Genomic DNA, 15755 nt, shown 5'->3' on the forward strand with positions numbered 1-15755 from the left:
TAAATAATAAAAAATATTATACTATTATTATACTTTTATACTATTGTTATATATTTATTATATTTATAATAAATATAAATAACTAATATATAGTAAATAATAAATACTAAATACAATTTAAAAAATACATTTAAATAAAAATAAAACAAAAGTTAAAATAATAGTAATTAATATAGAATAAATAATAAAAGAAATATAAAACAAAATAAAAGTTTTAAAGTTACAATTTTTAAAAGTATAATTTTGTATAATAGAAATACTAGGGGTGACCCCGAATAGTCGAAGATTCGATGCTTCGATAGGGAGAGCCTGATTTGACTACCAGTCTCACAGTCGAATATTCGCAGAGGTGTTATGATCATGCCCTTTTGGCTATATGGGGGTGCTCAAATGTCTGATTTCACAAAGAACTACTGGTTTTCTCCCAATAAGTTAATATACAGCTTATTATGATAATGCTGTAAATAAGAATCTGAATCTTATTGAAAACATATTTAAATTGTAATAATTCAGTGCTTGCCAAACACAAGTTACTTCCTTTTTTTACGTTTAATGAAAAAACAGATGTCTTTATGGTATTGTTTGTCAACTCTGTTATGGACAAATTAGCCAATGTGTAGAAATAACAATAAATCATAACAGGAAAAATCTTTCTTGTTTCATAAGACAAACAGTCCTTACATTCCATCACTTGAAACTGAGATAATATTTCACCTATGCATACCTTCAAAATAAAAAAAATACCTATGTCTTCACAGAACCGTCCACTTGAAGCAAATATTTTTCATCTGAAGATGTATTATATACAATATCCAGTTAAAAAAAGAAATGTTGTTGAAATATTATAAGGGTGCAAAAATAAATCAATAATGTTTATTAGGATTTTAAACAACAAATTTATTGTTTTTTTGTGAAAATAGTTCATAAACAGAGTTGTTTTCCTTTTGATATTGTGGTAACAGATTTTACACTTTATAAAATAACTAACTGGTGTAAGAACTTTTAGATTAAAATATTTTCTTAGAGAGAGAGACTTTTCAGTGCTTCAGATCTTAACAGTGAGGGAAAGTGACATCATTTCCTGTATCTTACATAGTTGTGGGAGATAAATCCACTAATTTAAAGGCAAAGTATGGTACGGTAACAGAGTTGACGCAAGATTTACGGACACATATTTTTATAAGAAAAAAGTTTTTTTTTTTTTTATAATGTTGTAGAATTAGGTAAATGACTCTTTAGGGCTTTTATAAATAAAATGAATGAAATATTACAAAAAAGAAAAGCACAATAAAATATTTTGATTACACAATGATACAAGATGGAAAAAAATGCACTGACTAATTCGGACAACAAGAAATCATGATTTTCAGCTATTCAAGACACTTTTGGCAGAAAATATTATATTGTTATGGACTGTAACATCTTGTAATTCATAACAATGAGTAACACAGTATTAAAATAATTTAGAATATAACCATTTGAAAAAAGCAGAAAAAAAATAATGACTTCGGACACCAAATGTACCTGCAATTATAGAATCACTCACCTATAGATTTAAGTTAAGTTTTACTTTCCATAACCCGTGACCGACAGAGGAGCATCTTGGTGGCAGGGATTTAAGACTTTAACAAGACTCAAACTGACACAGGCAGAGTGAAAGACTGGATTTTTTCGATCAGGTAGGGTACAAGTGATTTCAAAACCTTTCAGCCGGTTTATATATATATCGTGTAGGCCTATATATTATTTATCTCGTATAAGATGCATTTGGTTGAGTTACGCTGCAGTAAAGCGCTTCATTGTAGTACTACAGTGATTAGGCTATCTCTTCAGCGCGAGCAGGACAAACAACAATGCATAATAATGACTATGACTGGGACTGTCATATACATAACATTATAATGAGATTTTTTTAGAGTTTAGTTGCCGTGTTTCTGTACGTTGTTGTATGAAGAACGCATCCACAAAAGGAGTTAATTCAAAGCCGCACAGACACGCTCATGTGCATTTGAGGCATTTTGTGCAGATAGCCTATAAGTCGTAATATTCATTCAAAGCCGCACAGACACGCTCATGTGCATTTGAGGCATTTTGTGCAGATAGCCTATAAGTCGTAATATTAACGTTATGTTGTATAAATAACGAAGCGAATTCTACATGAGATAAATGAGTTAAATCCCATCGATTAAAAACTTGCTATGCTTCATTCTACTGGTCATCTTCAGCGCGCGCAGTTCAAAACAGAAATGCAGAACATTAATAACTAATTCTAAAACAGTTGTGAATTCTTAGGGTTTCGCTGACGTTTAATGTTAACTATCTTTTAATCAAAACATAAAACATTATTTACCCCGTTTGTATCTGCGAGGCATCCGTGTTAACGTCAGTAATTATGACTGTCGAATGTCTGACTACTTGATAATGTATTTTGCCCCGCCCCCAAACATATGATTCGACTATCGACAAGATTGGAAAAAATTCCGATTCGACTATGAAAATCCTTAGTCGGGGACACCCCTAATAAATACTATTGTTTATTGTGTATTTAAGTTGAGACATCTGTGAAGCTTCTAAAAGAATCATTCATGAAATTCTTAGGAACCATATTTCCTTACAATTCCCATTACGAATCTCGTGATCAGAACTGACAGACAAAGCAAACTCACACACACAGGCACACACACACACACACACACACACACACACACACACACACACACACACACACAATAAAATATTACCGATATCATCTGGTCCTTCTTGCACTGCTGGGATAGGTCACGGATGCCACTGATGAAGAGCTTGTTGGCGGTGACATACGCTTTCCCAGCTTCAATCATACCGCCACACAGCTTCACCAGCTATTAAAGAAAACAGAGAGAGAAAGAGGTTAACATAAGACACAATAAGCCATCCATGCGTAATGCGTTTTAGAGTATCAGCAGAAACTGCGCTGACAGAGCAGAATATTAATACCCTTTGACGTTTTGTAGCAAAACACAATTATTTGATAAAAGATTTATAATGTTGAGTGTGACGTTGCCTCATATTCTAATACATTTCCTTAATTGATTCATAAATTAGTATATTTATTTTTTTACATATTATTTTTAAAAGTATGCTTTTGCATCCTTCTTTAGTTAAAATTTTACATTTTTAGTTAATATTACATTACTAATATTGAAATAAGTTTAGTTAATACTATTAGAAACTAATATTTTTGTTAGTATTTTGGTTTCGTTAATGGTGGGGATTTTGATTTGTCTCAGTGAAACAAATCTTGCATGCAGAAGATTCATTTACACTGTAGATGTTGACCAGTAGGTGTCTTTTTATGTGTTATCAATGAACTTGAAATGGGTCTTATTTTATTAACATTTTATTATATAGGTGGAAACAAGAAAAATTTGTTCACTTCAAGATTTGCTCAGCAACACTTAGGTTCATTAAAAAGCATTTCAATGAATCCTTCAGTATTAAAAAAAAACTTGTTACCGAAACTGTAAAGTTGTCTAAAATCAGAGCCGATCCTCCCTATACGCAAAGTATGCAAGCTGCGTAGGGCCCCCGAAACACCAGGGGCCCCCTTGCTCTCAAAGATGATTTAATTTTAGTTTCGTTTTTGAATTTGGCCAGCGGTTATGAAAACCGCTTATGTCATTTTTTTAATGCAGTGTGCTGTCGCCCTTTCTATGTAAAAATCATTCAAATCATGTAACGTGAATGTCATACAGTGTCTTACTCGAGAGAACAAAAAAACGAGTTGAAAGCGTACCGAGCCACGGGAGAGACACCGTTTCTCAAGCGGACAAAGGCGTTTCGTTCATTCATAACTCGTCGTTCATAACCCACCCCCGCCGACACGGTTTTGCGTCGGGCCCCCAGAAGTCTAGGATCGGCTCTGTCTAAAATCATAACAATGAGCTTGTAGCCTTTCATTACAACAGCATTACTATAATCACACTTCTCTTACGAGTCAAAAATATCAATGCAGTACATTTATATAAACATTAGGTTAACTGAAACCTGAAATATTTATTTAAATCCCACAAACACACACAACAGGTGCGGTCTCATCTGTGCAGTAACTCTCCACACTAATGTGCCAATTACCAGTTCCCACATGTAAAGGCCAAGGCAAAAATGTCCCACTTTCGCACATGCCACACATCTCAGACTCAGCGGAGGGCTTTCACATGTGGTTGTTTGTTTGCTTTGTGCCTGATGGGACACATTCTCAGATGGGCTCCATGTGTCTGTCCCCACGTTCGAGTCTGGTTAGTTCCCTTTTGCTCTTTCTTCTGTATTTTATCTTCCTCTTTCTTACCTCAGGTGCTGTTTCGATTGCGTCCACACGCATATCCAGCTGAAAATATGGGTTTGGGAAAATCTCTTAATTTCCCAGACTCTCCTCATGAGTCAATCTAACAAACACAGAGAGCCTTGTTCTACACAGCTGCTGAACAGACTCACAGACTCCATATCTGAACAGCCAGACGCGAGAACTAACAAGAAATTGTCATGCAAAAATAGACCGAGATGCATCATTTACTCTTTGTGAGTAAGACTCCAAATGTTAAGTTTCCTACATATGATAAGTAAACAATAAGATTCCTTTTCAGTTTCCTTGGAGAAAAGTCACATGAGATCAGAAGTGTTTTGCAGAGCCTGATGAAATGATCAAAAGTTGCACACTGTTGTGATTAAAATGCATGGAAACACTAAACAACGAACAACTAAACCAAATGCATAAGAGGAGACCAATTCATTTCTCTGCATCACTGCGCCTAAAAACATGCATATCACACTACACATACACATGCATACATATACATATCTGTTATTGCACTAACTAGGACTTTTCTATAGTAAAATATACATTTAAAAAAAATACAAAATAATAATAATTTAATTAATAATAATAAATATTAATTTTAAGTAATATTTTTTAAAAATCCTGATAATTAACCAAAGAAGACTTTTAAAGTGGCACAGGTGTAATCTGGATTGACAGCTGTCACTCAAGGTTTTCAGGAACAGATGGAGATTAGAGGAATTAGAGAAACATATGTGCTCGTGACATCTGTCAGCAGATGAACACTTCTTTAAAGATTATTTCACCTTCATCTTCTCATGAATGGTCTTTTTTTCGTTTTTTTTTTTTAGATTTAAAATGTATAAACAGGGAATGTGTGTATATTTTTAGATTAACTTGTAACTCGTCACCATTTCTTGCCATCATTTTTTTGTATTAATATTAGGTCAATTTAATTAATATAAGACAAACCTTCACTCATATTAAATTAGTATAAAATAAACATAAAAAGATCACAAAAATTGAATTTTCTTTATCTAAAAAATATTATAAATAACAATATAAACACATAATTATTATTATTAAACGTCATGTCAACTGCCCAAAGGCTAGTGTCTTGGGAGCACTAGACTAGACTCCTGTATTACACTATTAGATCTTCCTGTCGATGACTTTCAGCCATCTTTACAGCATTTAAACAGGATTACCATCGCTATACATTAATCCACAATGTTCCTCCAATCTCATATACCACAAATGTCTCTCCACACATGCCCTTTCTGCTCTTTAATGACAACTGCCCTGCTTTCTGCTTTCTCTGCTGGATTTACACCAGCATTTGCACACACTGATGATCCGTAAAGCCTGAGCTTGACCGCTTGACCTTGTTGTGGGAGCGGCTGATGTCAGTGTTTGGCTACAGAGGTCTCGGAAGGTATTAGATGTGATTTCTAACAAATCCGAGCTGTGATTTTCAAACATGTGGCCTAAATGCGCTCTGATGGGGTCAGAAGGTCAAGTGACAGCTTTAAAGCGTCTTACTGTACCTTATCAAGCTTGGCTTCGATCTCCACCACCTCCGTCTCCACCTCATCAATATTAGCCCTGGAACACAAAACAGATGATGACGTAAATTATTTTGCCTCCACATTCGCAACTTGATGAATGGCACAGAAAGGAGCAAATTAACAGCAGATTTCATAGGATCTACATTTCATTCTTCATTTCGTATTGACTCTAGTTTGTGAGAATAAAAATGTGTTCACAATATCACACTGTCATACTAATCTTACTATATTTGTAGTATTCAGAATGCATACTCACTAAATTTTACCCAGGATACCTAGATGACAACTACATTTGATCAAATGTATAGTATACAACAAACACACTGCATGCAAAGCTGCATCCCATAATGCAATGTAAACTGAAATGTAAAGTGAAAATAATATCAACCCCGACTTTTAACATTTTTTTCTTGAATTTTATTTATATAAAAACAATTCTAAATATACAAATAATATATATATATATATTTTGGATAATTAAATAATTTAATTTGTTTACCATAAAACTGGGATTAAAAATCCAAAATAACCATTTTCATCCCCAAGATTATAACTGGACACCACTTACTGCAACACGATGTGACACACGTAGTGAAGTCATGTGACAAAAATAAAATAATAAATAAAATACAATAAAATAAAAATTCATAATAAAATTTATATTAGTTTGAATAAACAGGAAATAATATCAACCAAATATGCAACATAAGGCCATGTGACAAAAATAAAATAAAATAAAAATTCATAATAAAATAAAACAAAATCCGGATTGGTGTTGAACAGACAGGAAATAAAATCAACCAAATATATAACATATTGAGGTCATGTGACATTTAGTGAGGTTGCGACAAAAAGGTAGCATGAAATGCTTATTGTGGAATAATTCCTACAGTCTAATGTTCATTTTTCCAGTTGATATTCAAAGAACATACTTTTTTGGTTAATATTACTAACAAACCCTTGCACAAGGTAAGAGGCAGATTGTAAGAAATTTAGATGAAAAACACAAGGCTGAAGCTGCTACTGCAGTTTTTATTAGTATAAATGTAAACGTGAAGTATGAATTCAATTTTGCATTCCTAGATGAGATAGTAACACAAACAATATGCAAAAAACTTGGGCTTTTATCAGGATGGTAACATCTCCAAATTTCTGGCATACATTTTGACTGCACACTCAAAAGTATGTACGTTCCCACAGCCAGTAAAGTACACACTTTTTAGTGCATACTGTAGCACGAGTATGCAAATAAGACGCAGCCATAGTGTGACTTTATGGTGCTTTCATGCCGGATTTACTGTAAATATGAGCTTCTGAATAGTAAAAACCTTTCATATCTTTGTCAAATTACAATTAGCCATTTTAAGGTAGCTCCAACATGTAAAAACAATCAAAATGACAGCAGCTTCAACAGTTAAAGTCTTTTAATCTCGTAATTATGGTCATCCTGACAAGTCCTGAACACAACTGACCAATCAGATCTGGTCTTCTCTTTTCAGAAGGGCCGAAACTACAAGTTGCCGTCTCCTCCCTCTGTCCAGTCTTCCTGCGTGAGAAAGGTTTTTCCTCTGAACTGTAAGGCTGTTTTAAAGCCTCAGGCTTTATGTTAAGCCATATCACTGAGATCTGAATTATTTTTCAGACTATTATACAGTCAGTGATCCCTCTGTCTCTCGCTGTGCTCTGCGTGTGACGTGTTTGAGCGAGGCTGCGCTGATGCACGTGTTCTCCATTTAGAGCAGAAGCAATTGTGCCTCGAGTACAGAGACACACACACTTGTGTCACACGAGATGGTTATGGATGATGGACCATGTTCTAAAAATCTGTCAAATTTGTGTGTGTATATATATATATATATATATATACACACACACACACACACATATGCACACACACACTCCTTGAACATACCTTGAACATACATATTAGTACCGAAGGTGAACACATTAGGTCCTAAAAGGAACCACCCCAGTGACAGGTTTTGACCATTTTTTTTAAATTTCTAAATATGTATATTTGTGTTTATATATTTATGGCAGTAGAACAATTTCCAAAAAAATGTAAACTTAAAAGAAATACATAAAGAACTAAAAACAAACTACACACACACACACACACACACACATCTATAATTAAAAGCATTTAACAAAATAAAAAAAAAAATAAAAAAAAGATAAATGTAAATATATTTATTACGAACTAAAAAAAAACTAATAATTATTTTTTTTCTTTTATATGTACACACATATTCTTAAAAAAATAATATAAATATTATATATATTAATACAGTATTCATGAAAAATAATTATAAATTATAAAATACACACAAACGCACACACACACATCTATAATTGTCTAACAAAATTTGAAAAAAGATAAATATATTTACTTATTATGAACTAAAAAAACTAATAATTTATATATTTTTTCATTTATATTTACACACACACATTAAAAAAAATTAGTATAAACATTAGGTATATTTATACAGATTTTTATGAAAAATAATTATTACAAATGATCAAATACACATGCACACACAGAATTAACATGACAGTGACAAAGCACTGCCTTACGATTTCTGCCTCACAGACAAGAAAAAAAGGCAGAAAAATCCCGTAAAGTTACATTACATCCCTGTAAGCACATTGCAATTCCCTAACAGCAGCTCAAAACACCTTTGCAGCTGCACAGCAATGTCTGGCAACCACCTACAAATCCCAGCATCACAGTGACGGGTTTTACACGGACAAGCACTTCTTCAGAAAATGAAAAATCATTCTTCTATCATAAACCGGTGTCACAAAGATATTTAATATGCTGCTTTCTCGTTGAATTCAACTGTTTTTGTTCATTCTTTGTATAACCTGCACCAAAATAAAGTCTGTTTTTATCCCTACCAAAACATTTGCTCATTCTGGGAATCCTGCCCTGACAACAAACCCAGGCCCAGCTTAAATAATGTCTCAAGGCTTGCTGAGCTTCATCTGGAGTGTCCTGCAGCTGTCTGACCTCCTGATGCGTTTCCTGGGCAGAAGCACAGCCATCCCGCTCCCAGCTCACTGCACATGGCACTCCCAGGATGGATGCACACGTTGCCCCCGGGCCTGTAACCATGGCAACCGCTGTGGAGGCCGACCCCACACTTATAAACCCTGTTATGTCTGACTAGATCACTTGATCTTGCAAATGAAGAGAATACAATAGAAATATGGTTTAAGGACAACATGAAACATTTTTGACTTTCCTCTTTATAACGTTCTCCACTTTCAACATCACTGTTGATATAACTAAGGCCATGTGGGCAGGGAAACAAAATAATAACCATTAACACAATCACAGACTAACAAATTTCATTCAACTTTTTTTTATCCAATCAAATCCAAAAAGATACAAATCAAGTCCCTACACTAAATGTTGCGTTTTAAATGAAACAAAAAAAACAAAACATCACAACACACAAGTTAAATGCACTGTAATGGCTCGTTTCCACCGAGCGGTACGGTGCAGTACTGTACGGTACGGTACGCAATTATGTCCGTTTCCATTGTCAGAAGTTGTGAATGGTGCCAAAATAGCGAACCGTACCGTACCACTTTTTTGGTACCCTTCCCTTGGGGTACCTAGCACAGCAAAGGGTACCAAAAGGGTGGAGCTAAACTCACTGCAGAATGTTGATTGGTTGACTAGAATCGTCACTTTTGCGTGATACAAGGGGATAAAGCTTCTCCTTCACTGTTCACTCGTTCCGCTCTGCTGTCCATGAGTGTTGGGCTTATTTACATCAGAGTGCGCAAACACAAAAAAATATAACTATTTTATAATTTTATATTTTCACACAGACAATAGCCGTTTCTCAATATGCGTTCTTGTCTTAACCCGCGTAATTTTCAAAATATTACTGTTATTGTGTCATGAAATGTAGTTTTAAGAGTTTTTAGGCGAGAATGTAGTTGTTTAAAATTCAAATCTGCGGTTTATTTATAAAGATAGCACCTATTTGAAAATTTGCTATGCCGATTTTGGAGCTCCAGGCGATCAGCGGGCGCTCACTGCTCATGTATCCGCCTAGAGCAGCCTTAGCTCGGCTAGTCCTTCCGACATTTGCCGCTGGCTCTGATGTCTCTGTAGTGATTAAACACGAGATACAATTCGTTTTGGGTATATTTAACAGGCATTTGTGGTCTCATGAATCTATTATTTGTTCCTAGTCATATCGTTTTGGCTGAGCACAAAGTTATGTTTAACTTTATATATTTATTTTGAACTTTACCGTAGTACAGCGCTGACTTTGTAGCATACGTTTGACTGAATTGTTTGTTTTTGTCTTTATTTCCTCTTATATAAGCCTCTTATACTTAGTACTTATACTTTTATAATGGCTATTATTGTTCATTAAAACTGACATTTAACAAAAAGAGGCAGAGTTGTGCTTATTGTCGCGCTTTATCGGCGATCGCTACTTTAAGTAAGGGCACTGTTGGTGATGGAAACGCAAGCTGGATCAGGGTGTTCGGTCCCAAATCGCACCATACTGTACTGTACTGACCCGTACCTTCCGTAAGGAAACCATCTGACCATACAGAAAGAATTTCATGAAAATACCAATATATTTGCCAGTCCTGCTGATGGCTGGTGTGTGATTGAACTGCACTATTGACCTTGACGCATTTGCCAGAAGGTACCAGCTGAAAGGGGCACAACCCTCGTCCTCTGGGAGCCCAACATAATGAGAGAAACACTCCAGCGGACGCTTTCAAATGACCCACTAATGTGCAAAAAAGAACATCCGCTGTATTCTCAGACACATCTCACACTTCAGAGGGAATATTTTCATTGTTACACTGCAACAGCTATAATCACTGCATCTATTGAGACCCCTTTGCAAACAGATTTGCTAAAAGGGTCTCCATCCGGATGAGGTCATCATGAGGGTCTGATGATGATGATGGCTCAGTATTGATTGAATGATTGCTCTGAGTGCTCTAGTGGAGACCTGAGTGTCTAAATGAGTCATCCAGAGAGAAGTGTGTGTGTGTGTGTGTGTGTGTCTATTCTTAGACTGTACGCCTCTTAGTGCTCTTGTCTGGACCTTTTAAATTCAGTAAAAGCCTTAATTCTCCTGCAGCCTCCAGCTATACAGCCACTGACCAAAAACAGAGCAAAACGTGCATCAGCGTGGTCAGTGTGCAGAAAAATTGAATTATAATGCACTTTAAAATGCCATTAATGTTGCTTTATTATAAAGACAACTGTGAATATCACAATGGTTTTAATGCACATTAAGCTTTCAGATATTGTTTTTTAATTGCTATATTGGTGTATACTGAAAAAAAATATTGCTTTAACAGTGTATGAAAATGTTTAATTAGATTTTTTATGAATTTTACTAACTGCTTTAAATATTTTGTTGATGTCATCGAATTGATGGCCAATGATCAAAAACAGAGCACAACTTGAATCATCATGACCACTGTGAACTAACACAACAATTTTGTTGTTATTATTGCATATTAAATTGCATTATAATTCAAAAGCAAATTCTGTGAATCTTTTTTTTTTTTTTTCAAATGTGCTATTTAAGTTGGAGCATATAGAAAAAAGATTGCAAACACTTGACTGAAATGCATAAAAAACACGTCTTGATCATTTTAAAAATAGATTTTGAATGCATTCAGGCTAATTAATTGCTTTACATATTTTGAATCTATCTGGAGGCCGAGTTCATGGCCACTGACCAAAAATAAATAAATGAAAAATGTGCATCAATGAGGCCAGTGTGCAGAATAATTGAATTAATAAAGCAACATTAGTGGCATATTAAAATGCATTATAATTTAATGGCTAATTCCACATATATAAAAATGGTTTAATTGCAAATTTTGGTTGCAAAAATATTATTATATAGGAAATATGATTGATTAATAGTATGATTAATAGTTAAAATATAATTACATATTCTTGGTTTTTAATGTATTTTACTAATTGCTTTGAACATTTTAAATGCGATGTCAGTGTACTAATGACCAATGATCCATGAATTTGCATCAATGTAGCCAATATGCAGAATAATTTAATTAATAGTGGCATGTGGACCATATAGAAAAAAAATACATCCTCCTGGTTGAAAAGTATGGCGAAAAAATGAAGTAAAAATCAATTATAACTATATAATAACTAATTGCTTTAACGTTTTGAATCTGTTTGTTTGCTGTTTTTTTGGCCACTGACCAAAAAAAAAAAAAAAAAAAAAATGAAAAAAAAAATGTAATTAGTTTTAAAATGCATTATACTTCAAAAGACAAATTCTTTTAGTATCACAATGTTTTTAAATGCACATTTTTGAGCCATTACATTTTGAAAACAGCTTCATTATTGGCTGTTTTTCTTCATTTATTTGAAGCCTCTGATATCATGCATAAATGGAAAGATTATACAAGCAAGCAAGATAATGTACAGCAAGTATCATTAATGCAAAATAAACAACTTCAGGGTGATAAAAAGACTCCCCCACTTTCTGGCAAAGTTTATTTTTGTGATAATGACTACAATATCCCCTTAAACATCGATCAGTGACACTACTTCTCTCCTCTACAGCTGCATGACTCGCTGCGTCTGTGTTTGTTTTGTAATTCAGGTCTGGTTTTAGTCTCCAAAAAGCCACAGACGGATTTAACCCAAGCGGGCTTCCTTTCTAGCCTGCTTTATGGGCGTGTGGCGTGTGGAGGACAGGGCCGTCCAGCTCAGCGGAGACGTCAGCTCTCAGACGTCTCTCAGCGAAAGCGTGTTGATTTTGGAAGGGTCAGCGTGCAGTCAAGCATCAAAAATGTGTCATGAGTAAAAGAGAGGAGAGCGGCCCACCCGGACCCCTCCTCATCCAGACCCCGCGAGGCCACCACGGCCAGATACACCATGAGTTATCTGTGTTTAGTGGTGTTGTCACAAAATGTCTCCAGACGTGCTGAGGTGCTAATGCGTCCAGGAGGGGTTTGTGCAGTGCAGTGTGGGAGTTTAACTAATGTTACACACACATTCTCACAGGTCAGAGCAGATGGAGATCAGATTGTTATGAAGCCAACACTCCTGACAACACAAACACCAAAAGTCATTCAATGAATTAACTCTATATGATACACTGTACAATGAGTACAAACAAACAAATAAGACTATATTACATTAATGGAGTATTATAATATTAAGTAAGAAATAATATAATCCTGTTAAGTTTTTCCCCCCCACTGTGACGTTATTTTCAGGACAATTAATTTTCCTGCTTAATTATCTTTAATGAGAGTTACAAACAAAGTCAAGAGTAAAAATATTCTCAATGATGATTATCATTATGTAGATCAGGGAAATATACTTAAATTTTATGAAAATATTGTCACAAACGAAAAATATCTTATATCTTAATGGTCCTAAAACAGACTTAATTTTCCTTAATTACATTTAAAATATACACAAGTTATGTTATGTTATGATCCTGTTTTTATGAAGTTTTTTTCCCCACTGACACTATTTTCATGAAAATTAAGTATATTTTCCTCAATTCTATTTAATAAGAATTACAAACAAAGTCAAGAGTAAAAATATTCTCAATGATGATTATCACGATGTAGATCAGGGAAATTAACTTTTATGAAATTAATTTTAATTTTAATGAAAATATTGTCACAAATGCAAAAATATCTTAATGGTCCTAAAACAAACTTAATTTTCCTTTTTAAACATAATTATATTTAAAATATACATGTAAAACATTATATTATATTATTTACATAATATAATATTGAAAATAATGTCAAATGGAAAAACATCGCAATGGTCCTAAAACAGACTTAATTTTCATTTTATTTTAAACAATCATATCTAAAATGTACATGTATAGTAAAATTCTAATTTTTCCTATTCTATTCGATTTTATTCTATTGGGAAATTTCTTATTTGTCACAACATCTTTCATTTCATTTTCATATTTACATATCTATAATATGTGAAACATTATTATAATATAATAAAAATTACATACTTTTTTATTTATTTATTTTTTTTTTAAATCAAAGTTAAGCACATTCTTATCAATTATCTTTAGAATTAAAAACAAAAGTAGAAAGCGAAAGTAAAAAAAAATAAAAATTTCAAAGATGATTATAATTACTGTAAAACAGTGAAATGTGCCCAGCTGTCATGAAAATTACTTTTTTGTTTTATTTTTACATAATTATGAAAAAATACATACATGTAAAATACAAGTTCTTGACAGGTTTTGTGAGATTAATCCACTGAAATGTGCGAGACTTCTTGTCATCTTCAAAGAAAAGTCTAATGGATACTTGATTGCAGCAAATGAAATGAGATGATTCAGGATAGACAGCACTCCCACAACCCCACACAGCTCACAGTATGTTATCTGACGGAGCAGAGATACAGTGTCTTCACAGCTGTCGCTGGAGGAATGTTCTACCACCCACCTCTGAGCAGCACTGGAGGAAAGCTTAGAGCCACTTCCTGTACAGCCACTGAACACCAGACCACGGTGGGAATGCCAAGAGGTGGTCTATAGGAGTTGTGTGGCATGGATACAGAGTTTCAAGAAGTTTAAAAAAGAAAACATTGTGGCTCAAATGGCATGTTCTTCTAGCTTCATTATATAATGATATTGTCTCGATACGATCGGAGGAAATTAAAGAGGAAGGACACATAAGAGTGAATCTCCACAGAAGGCATATCTGCATCAGGAGATAAAGCCCTGACACGGAAGAGATGGAATATTAGGAGGAGGTTTCATAGACTTGGTAAATTCATTTTTCAGAAGTTTGTAGGTGTAGACATCCGTTGTGGGCGTACTTGGCCCACAATATGGGTTCATATCGTTATCGGAATTATATGGTATCGACCAAAATTAAGAAATATATTGTGATAAAAGTTTTGGCCATATCGTCCAGCCCTAGCTCTACATAAGAAAGTAAGTCATATAGTGTTTGGAGTGAATATATGATGGAAGAACTTCCCATTTTTGGTGAACTCTTTAAATGTTCTGTAGTTGATGGCTTTTCTCTCACATTAAAACTGACGAGAGGTAATTAAGTCATTCTTAGAAAATTGTAAGAAGCCAAATAAACTTTTAATCAGGTCGTTATCGCTTTAAAGTTTTAATTTTGGTTTGCTAAAAAATAAACATTCCAGAATTTCTTTTTTCTCTAACAAACTATGTATTGTTGCTCTAGCTTTGTTATTTTTACAGCTCTCATGGTTTTGACAGGCTGTTAGCATAAGCTGTTAACCGTGTATTCTCTGTCACAGTCTAGTGGGATTTCATTACCGCTACATGTTTGTCCAAGAGTCGATGCTAAAGCCTGGAAGCGGCCAGCACAACGCTGGGGCTTATGGGCGAATCCTCTGGGATTTAAGCCTGACTGGAGGAAGGACGGGGCCACAGACCAGGCTCGGGTCTCGTGAGGTTGAGAGGGACAGACGCCAGCCGGACTCCAAGCTCTGACCCGTAACATCCTTCCTGAGCCAGGCTACAATCTGGACAAACTAGCCATTTTCCGCTGTGTTTTAAAAATCACACGGTTTGGTACCTGCAATGTCAGCAAACTGTTGAGTAAATAACGGATGTGACAAACGAGAAATTATATCAGTGGATGATGAGAGTGATGGACAAAATGGTTTTTACAGTCCTAATAAAAACAGGAAGGAGAAAGCACAAAGCCACACAAAAAAGACAATACTGTACATCAAGCTCACTACATTCTCACAGGGACATGTGTCAAGTATATGGAAATGACAGCAAATATATTATATATCTCAATGTAACACTGTCACAGTAGCAAAACATTAGCTCACAATATATAATAATAATAATATA

General features: G+C 34.5%; 1 protein-coding gene across 2 annotated transcripts in view; it reads right to left on the reverse strand.

Annotated features, from left to right (window-relative positions):
* Window positions 1-15755, reverse strand: part of LOC107664201 (arf-GAP with coiled-coil, ANK repeat and PH domain-containing protein 3-like) — a 77844-nt gene that overhangs the window by 37366 nt on the left and 24723 nt on the right. For both annotated transcript variants that reach the window (XM_016454699.1, XM_016454698.1), the window contains exons 2-3: window positions 5863-5920; window positions 2742-2861 (exon numbers count right to left, since the gene is read on the reverse strand). In XM_016454699.1, the coding sequence (XP_016310185.1) occupies window positions 2742-2861; window positions 5863-5920 (178 nt within the window). The remainder of the gene's footprint in view (window positions 1-2741; window positions 2862-5862; window positions 5921-15755) is intronic.

Source organism: Sinocyclocheilus anshuiensis, unplaced genomic scaffold, assembly GCF_001515605.1.
Source record: "Sinocyclocheilus anshuiensis isolate Anshui unplaced genomic scaffold, SAMN03320099.WGS_v1.1 scaffold67, whole genome shotgun sequence".
Taxonomy (NCBI): Eukaryota; Metazoa; Chordata; class Actinopteri; order Cypriniformes; family Cyprinidae; genus Sinocyclocheilus; species Sinocyclocheilus anshuiensis.